Here is a 15,447-nt window from a genome sequence, read left to right as displayed (position 1 = left end):
TCGTCTTAGCCTCCGTCACTGCCATCTTCGCCTCCTTCCTAGCTACCTTATACCTTTGACTGTTCTCTCTCTTCTCCTCCTCGTCAGTGCTCCCTACTAACCGCAGGTAAGCCGCCTTCTTTGCTTCCACTTTACCTTGGACAACTGCATTCCACCACCAATCTCCTTTGTGGCCACCATTGTGGCCCGTAGATATCCCTAACACCTCTCTCGCCGCCTTTCTTATACAGTCCGCCGTCGTCGACCACATTGTGTTTGCATCCCCACTACTTCTCCAAGCTCCCATTGCCGATAACCTTCCTTCCAACTCTTTAGCTTTATCCTTAGTTAAGGCGCCCCACCTAATCCTGGGGCGTCCTTGTACTGACCTCTTCTTCCTCCTTATCCTAATACAAATGTCCATCACCAAAAGCCTATGCTGCGTTGAGAGGGTCTCACCTGGGATAACCTTGCAGTCCTCGCACAACCTTCTGTCGCATCTCCTGAGGAGGAGATAGTCAATCTGAGTCTTCGCCACCGAACTTTGGTAAGTAACCAAATGTTCATCCCGCTTCGTAAAACTCGAGTTTGCAATGACTAGATCGAAAGCCTTGGCAAAGTCCAACAGCGCAATGCCCCCTCCGTTCCGCTCTCCGAAACCAAATCCGCCATGCACCTCAGTGTACCCACCTGCAGATAACCCAATATGACCATTGAAATCTCCTCCTATGAATAACCTCTCAGAAGGCGGTATACTACGAACAATCTCATCCAACCCCTCCCAAAAGTGCCTTTTAATATCCTCATCCAAGCCTGCTTGTGGTGCGTACGCGCTAACGACATTTACAATGCCCTCACCCACCACCAACTTAATAGTCATTAGCCTATCATTCACTCGCCTGACCTCTACCACTGACTCTCTAAGATGACTATCTACCAGGATACCCTCTCCATTCTTACCCTTCAGGACACCAGAGTACCACAACTTATACCCATCCACGTTTTTCGCCCTCGATCCGACCCACCTAGTCTCCTGGACACACGTTATATTAATCTTCCTCTTCTGCAGGATTTTCGCCAACTCTATGGATTTACTCGTTAGTGAACCTATGTTCCATGACCCGATTTTCAACCTATAGGCTCCCTTGCCCCCTCTACCTCCCCTGCTACCCGACCCACCCCTGAACCCCGCCCCACACTCTGCCCCACCCGAGTGAACGTGAGAGAGTATTAATTTGGTGAAGAAATCACAAATTTCCATGAAAATGAACCCTAAGCCCCTAACATCAATACCGCGTTGGGAACGTACATTGTCTCAAAAATCATAGGAAGGGGCCAGCGAAGCCATAATGGGCATCATTTAACTCGCAAACCACCACCCTTAAATTCAATTTGTCTTATATTTATTATTATTTATTTATTACCCCGATCTACCGTTTGCTTTCGTAAGTTGCAAAAACGCCTCTTTTCATCATTCACAACTTTTTGAATTCGGACATTTCTAGAAACCTCTATTTCCCCTTCTCTCTCTCTCTCTCATCGCACGGGAAGCAATTAAAGCAATCGATCTGCTTTCGGTGCATCCAGCAATCGATCGGCTCTTATTCAAGGTACGAACTACAAGCGTTGCGCGTAATCGCGTGCGCTGCCGTGTCTTTTTGTTGTTATTTTAATTTGGCAATCGGTCGTTGAAGTGATGATTTGTGTTGATTTAGTCTTGGAAATGATATTTCGATCGAACTAGAGTTGTCTAATGTGTTTGATCTTTGAGTTTAATTATTGTAATATATTTATTTTCCTATCCCTTGATTTTTGTTTAATTAATTAATTTTGATGCATTTGAAATATGGAAGTGCTAGTTGATCTCTCGAACTTGTTACATAGTATTATTTAGAATTTGAGTGAACTCAAGTGCTAGTGTGCTTATTCCTTGTGAGTTGTGAAGTTGTTCAGCATTTTTAATTAAGCAAGATATTTGGTTTTTTTTTGAGCCGAGGGAGGTAAGGTCTGCGTACATATTACCCTCCCCAGACCCCACTTGTGGGATTATACTGGGTCGTTGTTGTTGTTGTTGCAAGATATTTGGTTTATGCATATTTCTGAGTCTGAACTGTACTCAGATGCATAAATTTGAGGTGTATTACTCCTCGTCCAATGTTGTACAAAGTAATAGAACTCATCCTGTGGCCGCAGAAAAAGTTTCAATTGAAATAAAATATAAACAAGCATTATTTGCTATACAATTTTTCTAGTTTCTTATAATACAACAACATATCCAGTAAAATCCCACTAGTGGGGTCTGGGAGGATAGGATGTACGCACACCTTACCTCTACTCCGGAAGGGTAGAGAGACTGTTTCCGGGAGACCCTCGGCTCAACAGAAGAGATAATAATTTCAGAAAAGATTTTCTAGTTTCTTATAATAAAAATAGAAAACTATGGAAGTAGAAAATCCGAACTGGTGATACCAGCTAGAAGATTAGTGCTTGCTAGAAGACTCGTTGTATATCAGAAACATAACCACTAGAGTTTATTAGAGAACCCCTAGCGTTAGATATTCCTTAAATATAGAGTATTGAAATATTATGGACTCAAACAGAGCATTTACGATATTAGCTAGGGGATTGAGACGTAGTTGTAGTAGTAGTTGTTGTTGTTCTTGTATTATTTAAAAGTTTGCATCGCCAGCTGGCAGAATGGATGGAAAGGAGGTATAAAGGAAGCGAAAAACAACAGTCTTATGGGACGATGCTTAAAAGCAGGGACGGAGCTAGCCTTGAAGATACGGGTTCGGCCAAACCCAGTAACTTCAGTTCAAACTCTGTATTTATCTTAAGAAATTTATTTAAGATGTACAAATTATCAATTTAGAACCCGATAACTTAAAATGGTAGAATCCCGAATTTATAAGTTTCAAATCCTGGTTCCGACTCTGCTTAAAAGGCATTTTTTAATCTATAAAGTCAACTAAAAGGTGCATATTTATTTTAGATAAGGGACAATATAGATTTTACGGTACAGTATGGCTACTAAGTAGACATTGTATCATTAGCCTAAATGCTTCTATGAGGCTATTAATTTCTCTCTCACTGCTTTTCTCCTTCAATCATTTGAATATATCTTCTTTTTAACTTGTAGGAAATGGCTGCGGAGCCTACAAAAGATCATGACGACGTCGCTGACACAGAACCGGTCACTTCTACGGATAATGAAGCAAAGACAAAAAAGAAGAAAAAGAAGGGATTTTTCTCAAGAATGTGGAATAGTTTATTTAGATCCGGCAAAGATGATTTTGAAAAGAGATTGCAGCACATTTCCAAGGAGGAGGCTGCTGTTATTGCCAGAATAAATAAGCGATCTCTAAATTGGAGAAGGATGAATAGGCATCTCATTATACTTTCTGTACTTTTTGAGGTAATGTTCAAACTTCTAGTGCATGTCCTGATGTAGAAAATTAGAGTGCAGATCTTTTATTCTTATATAGATTTACCTTTTCTAGGCTTTTGAATTGGTTGGTTTTTTTCTGTACGTTCATGGTCGTTCGGATTTTGACATACATTCAGTTTGTCCAAACACACTTCACAACTGGTGAGGTCATCGAGTGGAGAGCAGTGACCATTTCTAATATATGGTTCCCTAAGTGGCAAGTTATCTGTGTTTAAGAGGAAATTACTGCATCTTTCTTCTAGTTTTATTGCCACAACACAGTCATACTTCTATATTATATGCATGAAAGTTCTATTGAATGAGCTAGCCTCCTTTCCATGTTTAGGAGGAAACTACTGCATCTTTCTTCTAGTTTTATTGCCACACCACGGTCATACTTCTGTACTATATGCATGAAATTTCTATTGAATGGGCTAGCCCTTCTCCTCAGGGGCGGATGCAGCTTGTTGGTACGGGGTTCACATGAACCCAGTTCTTTCGACGCGGAGTATAAATTTTTAGGTGAAAGTTACTAAAATTGCAATAAATACTAGATAGTAGATATGGACCCATAACTTTAAAAATATAGCGGGTTCAATGCTAAGAACCACTAAAGCTTAAATCCTGGATCCACCTCTGCTTCTCCTACAAGGCTGCATTATATCTACTCCTTCAGTTGGAAGGAGTAGATATGTTTACTCCTAATGTCCTAGTATGTTATCAGTCTCATTTCTATTTCTTTTTTCTGATGGTCAATTTTGACCTGTATTTTGGAGTAAAATGGAACATTATTGTTTCGTCTTTTGATAGTTAGAAATTTATTAGTTTACTTTTTGATAGTAGCTAGAAATTCAGGAATTACACCAGAATTTCTGGAAGTTATAGACGGCTTTTAACAAAATATTAACAGAATGTTTTTCCTTTGACAAATAAATATTAAGAGAATGTAATGCATGACTTTGCTGTTTTATGCTGCAGTCTAAATTTATAACTGTGAGCTGGGTACTTAATGGCAGTTGTGATGGAATAAAAAACGATCTAAGTGCAGAAATCTAGTTGATGGTTTTTCTTTAATCTAGTTAATTTTTCATTATTATGTTGAGCTTAGGTGAAGAACTTTTTAGTTCTCTGATGGGTTATTTGATAATCCTATTTGACACTATTATACAGTAAACACATCTGATAAGCATGAGGAAGATGCTGTTACAAATCTGGTTGAATGTTAAACTAATTAAAATGATTTGACGTGTAACTGAAAGTTGCAAATATGAGTGGATAAGGGTTTCTTCGAGCTAGAAATTTTATTTTAAGTAGTCAAAGCACACTGATTAGAGACACTTGCTCTAGTTGAAAGCGCCCTGCACCTCCAACCTTGAGGATAATTCGAGTTACCAAAGGAGAAAAAAGCGGGGGATGGTCATTGTTGACTCCTGGAGAAGGGGTTCTGGGGGTAGTGTGGAACCGTAGATCTGGGTTACCAAATAAATAAAACGATTTTAAACATACATCTTTTTAGTTGAATGGGATACTTTCCTTTTGAGTTCCATTGGATGAATTTGGCATGATGTAAAGAAGTTAAAACATAAAGCTTTTTAGTTTATTAGGATACTTCTCATCTGAATTTCAGTTGATGAATATAGCATGATGGTAAACAAGTTAAAGCATACATATTTTTAGTTTGCTAGGATGCTTCCCTTTTGAATAATGACAAGTGTATTAGGAACTGGTAAAATTTAATTTACTAGATTAAAATACACGTGAAATTTTTATTTTTAAAATGAGAAGTGTTGCCAGTACTTCGACAGATCATAAAATTCACACTTGTAATTACTTATGTAGGTGATTATGTAGCTAACTGATAATCAGTGTTCATCCTTATATGTTATATGTGTTCCCGACTGCTTGAGTTGGTTATTTATCTTATGGGCGTGGTATTGTGGCAATTTCAATTTTCAGGTTATTGCAGTGGGCTATGCTATCATGACTACAAGATCCCTTGAGCTAAACTGGAAAATGAGGGCATTGCGAGTTTTACCAATGTTTCTGTTGCCTGGGTTATCCTTCATTACATATTCAGCACTTGGAAGCTTCACAAGGATGTGTAAGTAATTCATGGTTGTTAGCTTACCAAAGTTCTCATACTACTCATTTCGTAGTCAAATTGTTATACCTCGTGGCTAGGAGATATTGTTTTTCCCTTTTTCTTACTTGCTTTGCTTGCTGGTGCTGATTGTAATATTGGACTTTGATGTTTACGGGCAAAGCTGGGAAAAGACAGAGAGATGACCTGGTTATTTTGTGTATTTTGTGCTCTAAGTTGAAGCTACAGTTCAATGTTCATAACTTATTCTAGCTACCTTGGGATCCTGCTTTTAGCATTTGTGGGTGCTTTAACTTGGGTAAGAATTATTTATGTGGTATACATGCTAGAACCAGTATTGTTCAAGTAATATGTTAAGCTTGAAAAATTAATTCCCTGTTGCTTACATATCAGTGTCTAGTATCTTGCCCAAGTAACAAAATTCTGGAAAACGAAGTTTCACAAGAAGGTTATGTTATAAATAACTGTCTAGGCAGGCAAATTTGTGCTCATTATAGGGTCAGTTGAAGTTCTGGCTTCTTTAGGTACATTATATTGATTTTCTAGATGGCTAGAAAGGGCTGTTTTTCTTCTTTTTCCCTTTCTCCAATAGATAATGTTGTTTATTGCTGTAACTTTCTTGCTTTTATCAGAATTTTTTTTCTGAAATTTGTGTTCTAGACCATGTTTGACCTGCATAGAGGTGATTGGTTGGTATTTAGGGAATGGGATACTGTGACTGAACTTTTTGAGTTGGGTTGAACTCCTGGCTTCATCAGGTATATTTCATTGATTCGTGATTCGTCGGCTAGGTGGCTGGACAAATATTGACAAATACACATGCACGCACACGAGAGCGCATTAATATAATATATCTATATTGTATGCTGTCATACATGGATCTTCCACTTACTGTCATTGGCTGGTTGCGATATGACACCACAGTGTGTGTGTAGGATCCGTGCCGGACCGGTCAGGCAAAGGAGGGGTTGTTGACTCAACACCAGTAAGAAGGAAGAAAAAGGAATGAGAGAAAAGATAAAGGGATAGAAGAAGGATGAGAAGGAAGAAAGCAATAGAAAAGAAGGAAAAGGAAAGAACAAGTGAAGAAAACACATTGTTAAATCGAGAAGTGAGGAGCAGTTCTACTGCTGCTGCTGTTGTCGCCGTTAGTTTACAATTCGAGAGCAATCTTTCGAACATAAAAACAAGGCGCAAGCTAGGGTTTCATTTTCAAAGCTGCTGTTAGGTTTGACTTAATGGGGCAGATTCTTTTAGGTTGTGTTGAATGGTTCAGGGTTAGCCCAAAACCAGAAAACACACTGACTGATTTAACTTGTTTTAGAACAACTGTATTTTCTTATGTGGGACACTCATACAATTTATTTTCTGCCACAAACAAGATTCACATTCTAATTATAAACAAGCCCAAGAAGAATAAAGTAAGTTGGAGTAACCTTGGACCACATAACTCAACTTAAAAAAGAAATAAGTTATAATGAACACTGCTGACCACTTAATAGATAGATTCTAACCACATTGTTAAACAGCAAAAAGATATTTTCAACAATTTTAAGTAAAATGTCAATATTTATCATTAATTTGCAGTATCTCCGCTACCACGCCTGTATCCATATCCATATCTCTAAATCGTAAAATTTAAGAGAAAGACGAACCCGACCTGTAGATCCATACCTGTATTGAATACTCACACCTTTGTCCTTGTAACACCTGCTTATATGTATTCATACGTTGTGAGCCATGTAAAATGCATTGAATTGATATTTCTTATATTTTCTGCTTATGCTTTTGTGGTATTGGATATTGCATTTTTGTGTGCTAACCCTGTTTTCTGGCCTACAGAAAATATGTCTGATTGGACATTAATTGGGGGTATGGACTACTATTGTTGAAGTAGGCATAGTGGTGGAGGAAAGCATGACAATGAAAACAAACCATGAAAACGCAGAATTGATTGGTAACTGGACCGTAATAGAAAGCTAGTGGCTGTAGAAGCAGATAAAACTATGATTTAAGTTACTTCTAACCAAACTTACTAGTGAAAAGCTTATGTATAATGTCATATGAAGCCCTGATTATTTGGACGAAGCTATAATATCACATAAGAGCTCATACTTTAGCTTTCTCTGGTTTTTTGTTTGTTTCAAGGACATTTAGTAATACCCAAATGGTTGAGTAAATCTGATTTGGCTTTGTGATTATTATGTTAGGATTTCAAACAGCATGGGAATATCTATGACCCATATTTTTATATCACGTCAAATGATGTTATTGAAAATATTATCTAAAAATTTAATATTTTACAGTTTGACGTTGATATTTCCTTTTGGTTTTGGATTCTTCCTATTTGTCTATTCAACCTTGTGGCTTTCACTGAATTTGACATGTCCTCCTTGTTCGTGACTCCCTTAAAAGAATAGTGTTTTTTGTCTCTCATTTTTGTAGCTTATCCTTTGTGTGTCCTTGCAGGTGAACGCAAGGACCAGAAAACTTTGGAAAAGCTTCGAGCTGAAAGGCAAGCCAAGATTGACGAACTCAAAGAGAAGACAAATTACTATATAACTCAACAGCTCATTCAGGTGATAGCCATATGCAAGTTTTCGGGCTTATCCAAGTTCTTCACATATTTAATCATGAAATTGCTGTGATCAAAGAGTTCTTTTGTATTTAAACAAAAAATCATGAAGTTGCACTGTGGAAGACAATAAATACTCCCTCTTTTGTCCTTGCCTCTATTATCGTGATTTTTCCAAGAACCTTTTCCTGAGGAATCCCAATTGTGAATGACATGCATGATATCTCATTGTTGAATCTTTTGTGTAGAGATATGACCCCGACCCAGCAGCTAAGGCAGCTGCAGCCACTGTGCTTGCATCCAAGCTTGGTGCAGATACTGGCTTGAAATTTCATGTGGGGGATGATACTAACCTTAATGCCCCTACTGGAAAGAGCAATGATGTAGAGGTTGTGCAATCTACTGGACTGAGAAATAGGAAGCAGGGCAGATCTAGTAGTCCAGAGAGTGCTGTACTAGATCATCATGAAGCAGAAATGCTTCAACATGCACAGCTTGAAGGTTCTGGTACGATGCAGCATCAGCAAACAGTTGTTGAGCATTACAACCCGACAGGTTCCAACACACAAGATGGAGGATGGCTTGCAAAAATTGCAGCATTGCTTGTGGGGGAGGATCCAACCCAGTCTTATGCACTCATATGCGGCAATTGCCATATGCACAATGGTAAGAATTAAAGAATTTTAGTGATCATTAAGCCTAATTCCTGGAGAGGATTCACGTAAAGAATGATAAATAAGTAATGGCATTACTATCATTTGCAGGGCTGGCCAGGAAAGAGGACTTCCCTTACATAACGTACTATTGCCCTCATTGCCATGCCCTGAATAAGTCTAAGCAAGTTGATGATTGTGGCTCTGGTACCAGTACCCCTAACCTCGGTTCCACAACTGTTGTGGCTGATATTGATTTGGTCAAACAAGGTGGTGGATCCATTCCGGATAAAATATCTGCATCCGCAAGTGGCAGTCCAGTAGCAACTCCAGTTGCAACAGAAGGTGAGAACATAGTGTCCAGCGCTTCTAACAGCTAAGAGATGGCGGAGTTTTGAATTGAGTCTTGCAGGCGAGTGCTTTTTTCTCCCTATGTGTAGCGGGTTTTTCTTTTCTTGGTAATGTGCAACTGTTGTAAACATAGTAGAAAAACATATTTTATGATTCATACGGGCAGCTTCCGTGGAAACCTTTCTACAGGCGCAATATACCTCAATTTCCTCCATATTGTATTCTTTTTTTTTTTTTTTTGGAAATATTTAGGTCATCAGCAGAGCTTTATGAAATTTTGTGACTGCAGCGTTTGCAGTTCCTCTCACGTGTTTTCTCTTCTTGAATCATTTGTCTTGTACCTTTTCCTACATAAGTTGGGATGATATGCCTTTCCGCACTTCCTTTTTCGCTTGCTTGATTATTTGTGTTTGCCTTTACATATTCTCTTTTCTTAATAATCATTGCACTTCCATCGGTCTTATTGTTTCTCCTGAGTATGTTGTGCTGTCTAGAATATGTATGTGTATGATAAATACACAACGAAGTAAAATGTGACAATGACAAGATAATCTATTCTTAAGACATACGACCGAAAACACAATATATTTCATAACATAGAGAGAATTGTAGTAGACTAGAGTAGTGAATAAGCGATTGTTGTGATTAGCATGGTTCAATACCCTAATCCGTAGGATTGGAAAATCCACACTCTTTTTTAAATATTGCACGTTTGTTGCGACCTTCTTCACAATATCCAATGAGACGTCAAATGAAAAACCCTTGACAACATGGACGCACCGCTTGGTACTTTAGTTAGATGGATTTTCCAATGAAGAATGCAGACTCAAATAGGCTTAATATACATCTTACATTTTTGTGTTTCACCATCGCACAAACTTTCTGGTCAAAACATCCAATGATATATAAAAACGTCAAATAAATAATCTTTTGAAGCATGTTGGCATTCTCTTAGCTTACTTTAGCTGGAGCTAACATATTGCACGTCTTTAAGATCAGTAAATACTTAGGCAATTGGATTTGGTTCTGATTTTGTTTCTGGAAATGTGTGAAAAAATAAATTTAGAGAAAGTTTGTGTGTTTGGATTACCTTTTAAACCTTTTTTTCTTCCTGATAGTCTCAACAGTCCCTAGTACCCGTAAATCATGCAATTTAGCTATGAGAAACAAGCGCGATTTGATGTGAACATATAAGTTTTTTCTTCAAAAGGTTCCATTCGCTTTGATAATGTGATATTCTTCCCAGACGATCATATTAAGTTCATAAACCCTATACTATATGAGGGATGTTAGTTGTTTCACTGAATGTCTGAACCTCGACCTCCTTCAAAAAGAGTCCAAAATAGGCTCTTAAATGAACTTCACCCCACAAAAGGTGCTTTTATTTTTCTCCATTCATGGCAGTTTGGCTGTAAAATCAGCGACTATAGTTTAGGGGCGCCCAGACGAGTTTTGTGGCCTAAAGCCAAACTTTATGAGGGGCCTTAATTTTTTTTTTTAAAAAAAATTATTTATTTATTTGAAATCTATTTTCCTAGCGTTTTTTAGATACAAAGTTATTAATAATTTTCTTATAATCAATAACTTTCAGTAAGTCTTTCTTCATTGACAATATAGCTAATCCATTTAATCTTTTGAGATATTGTTGATCTTAGGTGAGATTTTATCAATTTTAATTTCGATTGTTTTTTTTGCTGAAACGACGAAAACAAGAGTTATTAACATTATCTATATCTATACTATATTAAAAGCACGAAGTCCCTTAGTGAAATATCGTTCGTCTTTTATACCCTTTAAAATATGGTTTCATACTAGACAATTAGTCATTTTACTATCACTCCTAATTTTTTTAGGACTTTAAAATCACCTAAGATTTTTCTTATTATGTCTTTCCTTAATCCTTATCGGAAGTATAGATGTAAAAAGTCAGTAATATTTAGCAACATGTAACACATTAATTATCAACCTAGCGTGAGTTATTTTCCATCCAAAGAAAAGCTATACTTCCATTATTAGATATTCTTTGACAAATATAAGAAGTATAAACAGAAATCAAGAAAATTAATTTAAAAATTAATTTTACACTCAAAATATTATTTAATTATATTTAAAATTTTTAAGACTCTAAAATTAGCTAAAATTTTTACTTATTAAATTTTTTCATTTGAACTATATAAAAATCTTAATATATAGAATTAGCTGACGTGTAACATATTTATTAAATCAAAACTAACCTGAATATTTGCCATTCAAAGCAAAGCTAAACTTTCATTGTGATATTACCATTGTTTCAGTTATCATTTCTCTTTTACTAATTCATGGTCGAAGAAAAATAATTTTATCAATTAAAATTTGAATGATTATAATAAAATAATAATAAGCATTAATTTTCTACATTATTTTTTTTGTAACATTTATTTTATATTACCATTCAATTAGAATTTCCGTATGATAACTAAACCTACATATGAAGAATTTTTTCTCTTTTTCATATTTTTCAATTTGAGTTCTAATAGAAATAAGATGGAATTCATATTAGGTACTTGAGAAAATATAATTTATTTTTATGGCAATAAAGAACATAATGGGTGTGTTTGGTATAACGGAAAATATTTTCTTGGAAAACAAGTAGTAATCATATTTATTTTTCGGTGTTTGGTATGCAAATTAAGGAAAATAACTTCTCAAGAGTATTCATAAATAATTTAGATACAATAAATATGAAGCCATAAACTTTCGAACCAATAACCTTCCGAACTCACAAATTTCATAAACTTCCGAACCGCTAATCTTTCGAAACCGCGAACTTTCGAACCCGTAAACTTTATAATTTCTAAACCCGTAAACTTCCAAACACATAAAACCTCCGAAGTCATAACTTTGGAACTTGTAAAATTTTGAACCTGTAAACCGAAAGATGAAAAAAATTAAAATAAAAATATATTTTAAAAAAAATACTTTTTTTGGAACTTGTAAAATTTTGAACCTTTAAACCGATAAATAAAAAAATTTAAACTGAAAAATATATTTAAAAAATATTTTTCCCGGGGGGATTGGGGTGGATGGTGCAGAAAAAAGCAGTGTGTGGGTGGGGGCAGAAAAATGGAAAATCAGAAATTTAAAATTATAAAAAAAAAAAAATTGCGGGGCGGGGGGGGGGGGAATAGGGTGGATGGTGATGAAAAAAATGTCTTTTTGAAGAGAGGGGATGGGGTGGATATGGTGTGGGGAATAGGGTTGGGAAAAAGTGAGAAGGAGTTTTAGAAAATGTTTTCCCTTCTCTTGATAAGGAAAACATTTTCCTTCAATTGGAGGAAAATGAGTTCATAAGGAAAATGTTTTCCTGAATATTTGAGCCAACCAAATATGAAAAAATTGAAAAACATTTTCGAAAAACATTTTTCTTCGTACCAAACACACCCATTTTCTCATGTTTATTGCATGATATTTAAGTACAGGTCGACATACTGTATATCCAATTTTGGTTGAGCTACGAAACCAATGCAGAACTCATATATTAAAGGTATGATAAGACTTTAGGATATTTTTGTGTGAAATCGTATTTTTCTTTATTAAGTTAGCATCTAATATGATTAACATTAACCGTTTTCAAGAATTTGTGGTTGTTAAATTTTATTTTATAACTCAATTACATAGTTTAACAAAATTTGTGTTATTCTTACAATTTTATACTCATTTGATATAAAGTACATAGTCATTTATTGAATGTAGTTTTAAATATCACACAAAAAAGAAGAGAGAAACATTATTCGAGTAGGAAAGGAATGTACAATTGTCTAAATTATTTATATTATTATAAAAGTACGAAGTCCCAATACAAAAAAGTAATCTTTCATGTTAAGACAAAATAACTAAAATTTTGAATTAACTAATTAGCAAAAGACTTAAATTTAATTATTTTTCAAAATCATCATGTAAGTAAAATTATTTTTCAAGTTAATAAAAATTTTAAGGTACATAAATTTATTTTCACAAAAAGAGTATTGGTAATGAAATAAATAAGAAAATAGAGCAAAATTAGTTACAATATAACATTAAAGGTCAAAGTGCTAAAAATGCAAACTTAATGCAATAAAATGTAACAACATAAGACAAGAGGTATTTAAATGTTATCATTATTGTTTTCTCTTCTTATAACCATCCTAATAAATGACAGTTCCCTATATTTACATTATTTTTTTTTAATAAAGTATTAACTATAATATTAGAGTTTTTTTAAAGATTTTATATTATTATTTATTTATCGAGCAAACTGGCTAAAAGGGATCAAGGTTCATCATATTTAAGAACTTATACTTTTTTTTCATTTTATTCAATAGCTCATATTATTTAATATTTTTTATAATCTTTTAAAATTATATATTCATTGATATAAGGTACACTCGTAAAGCGCGTACCCTAAGACTAGTTCCATAAATATTATAGGCATTGGAAAAAGAATCAAATTTTTTTATTTGACCGATTGTATCAATTAAACTGTTATTTTCTAATTGTACTATTTTTTAAAAATATTTTTAATTCTGAAAAGAAATCGAAATCATCAATATAGAATTGATATTTATGCTTTAAGGAATATTCAATATTAAGGCAATATTTTTTAAAATTTTCATCATCTGGTGATCTTAATTTTTACCGTTAAATAGAAACCAAAAATGCTTTTATATGATTCAAATTGATCAAATCTATTTTGAAGTGAAAAATATAGCCTTGTCTACTATGTATAAAGCAATGAACTCCAAAGTACTCTTCAAAAGATAGAGATTTTATTATCAACATTCTCATCAAATTGTTATTTCCTATATATCATACTTTTCATACGAAATTCGGGTTCGATATTCATTTCAAGTGCAATTTCTTGGCAGAAATCATAGCAGTTGCAAATCCTTCTTCTCCATACTTGTTGAAGAAAGAAATCAAACTATTTTACTTCACCTTTTTTAAAACTTATACATATCCTATTAGGTGTAACAAAAAATGGTGCCCCGAAAAATGTGGGGCCTAAAGGTAAAAATTGCCCGGTAACTTGTATCCATTTTTAAATAACTTTAGCCCCATTTCTCCTCCTTCTTTCTTTTGCTGCTGTTGGTGCTGCTATGAAGCTTCAGTTCATGGGATGATTGCCATAAATATGTTTATCAGATTATTTAAAAATAAATTATAAATAATTACGTAAGTTAGTAGACAATAATTTGTGAATATTTCTACGTACGTAAGTTAGTAGACAATGATAATTATGTTCTTTCCACGTTTATTGTTTCCAAAATTTATGATTTAGATATTGTTGGCAATCTGATTATTTATCTAGTATGTTAGAAAGCTTTTTCAAAAACTTCAGCTTATATAGTGCTGAAGTTTTTACAAATGAACTAAATAACTTCAGCATCTTCTGCTGAAGTTTTTGAAAAAACTTTATGACAAAACTAATGAATCTAGGACAAAAAAAACTTCAGCTTTTAGTACTGAAGTTTTTACAAATGAACTAAATAACTTCGGCATCTTCTGCTGAAGTTTTTGAAAAAACTTATCCAGGACAAAAAAACTTCAACTTATTTAGTGTTGAAGTTTTTATAAATGAACTAAATAACTTCAGCATTTTCTGCTGAAGTTTTTGAAAAAGCTTAATGACAAAACTAATGAATCTATGACAAAAAAAATTTCAGCTTATTTAGTGTAATTACAAACAAAAACTTCAGCAAATAGAGAATAAAACTTCAGCTACTATGCTTAAGTTCAGTAATTACAAACAAAAACTTCAGCAAATAGAGAACAAAACTTCAGCTACTATGCTTAAGTTCAGCAATTACAAACAAAAACTTCAGCACACTTGGTTTAGCACACTTGCTACTTTAAGCCAGTCTACTAGAAAGTTGAAGTTTTGCGTCATTGCCTTTGCTAATTCAACCTCGTATGCTGAAGTTAGGCGAAAAAGTGGGTAAACTTGCAATTTTTTTTGCAAAACGGACACAAGTTAAAACGTGACCCAAAAAGTGAGTATAGATGCAAATCCCCGGCCTAAAGTAATTGCTTTACTTGATTTATGAAAGGCACACCCGTACTATACAGTTTAACGGTAATTTGCGTCTAAAAGTAGTTTTTAGTGTTTTGTGTTTTGTGTAGTTTTTACTGTTGCAGATTTTGGCATTTGGCGGATCTTGGTTAATATTTTTTTTTTCCTTCATAGCTCTTGTTAAATCTAACAATTGAAGTTTTCTTAAAATTTGAAGTTAAAAAATAATTACTTTTGGCAAACTTACAGAACCAAAAGAGCTCACAAATATACTGAAAGGGTCACTTTCAACCTACCCCAAACATAAGGGATCAGTTTTGTCACTTTGTCCCC

General features: G+C 34.6%; 1 protein-coding gene across 1 annotated transcript; it reads left to right on the top strand.

Annotated features, from left to right (window-relative positions):
- Positions 1 to 1,430: 1,430 nt before the first annotated feature.
- On the top strand, positions 1,431 to 9,393 carry LOC104215795 (uncharacterized protein At2g24330-like). The gene is made up of 6 exons (XM_009765694.2): positions 1,431 to 1,589; positions 3,119 to 3,394; positions 5,363 to 5,507; positions 7,977 to 8,086; positions 8,331 to 8,748; positions 8,847 to 9,393. The coding sequence occupies exons 2-6, from the start codon at positions 3,122 to 3,124 to the stop codon at positions 9,113 to 9,115; spliced, it is 1,215 nt and encodes a 404-aa protein (XP_009763996.1). The 5' UTR covers positions 1,431 to 1,589; positions 3,119 to 3,121; the 3' UTR covers positions 9,116 to 9,393.
- The last annotated feature ends 6,054 nt before the right edge of the window (positions 9,394 to 15,447 follow it).

This window comes from Nicotiana sylvestris, chromosome 4 (genome assembly GCF_000393655.2).
Source record: "Nicotiana sylvestris chromosome 4, ASM39365v2, whole genome shotgun sequence".
NCBI classification, from domain to species: domain Eukaryota; kingdom Viridiplantae; phylum Streptophyta; class Magnoliopsida; order Solanales; family Solanaceae; genus Nicotiana; species Nicotiana sylvestris.
Note: the sequence above shows the minus strand (reverse complement) of the source record. Positions and strands in the feature narration are given on the sequence as shown.

What these genes read in the sequence shown, in the direction of transcription:
- LOC104215795 (XM_009765694.2), top strand. Translation starts at nt 3,122, where the DNA reads ATGGCTGCGGAGCCTACAAAAGATCATGACGACGTCGCTGACACAGAA. An exon ending in TGGAAGCTTCACAAGGATGT is followed by an intron (nt 5,508 to 7,976) that starts GTAAGTAATTCA and finishes GTGTCCTTGCAG; the next exon opens with GTGAACGCAAGGACCAGAAA. An exon ending in CAATTGCCATATGCACAATG is followed by an intron (nt 8,749 to 8,846) that starts GTAAGAATTAAA and finishes TATCATTTGCAG; the next exon opens with GGCTGGCCAGGAAAGAGGAC.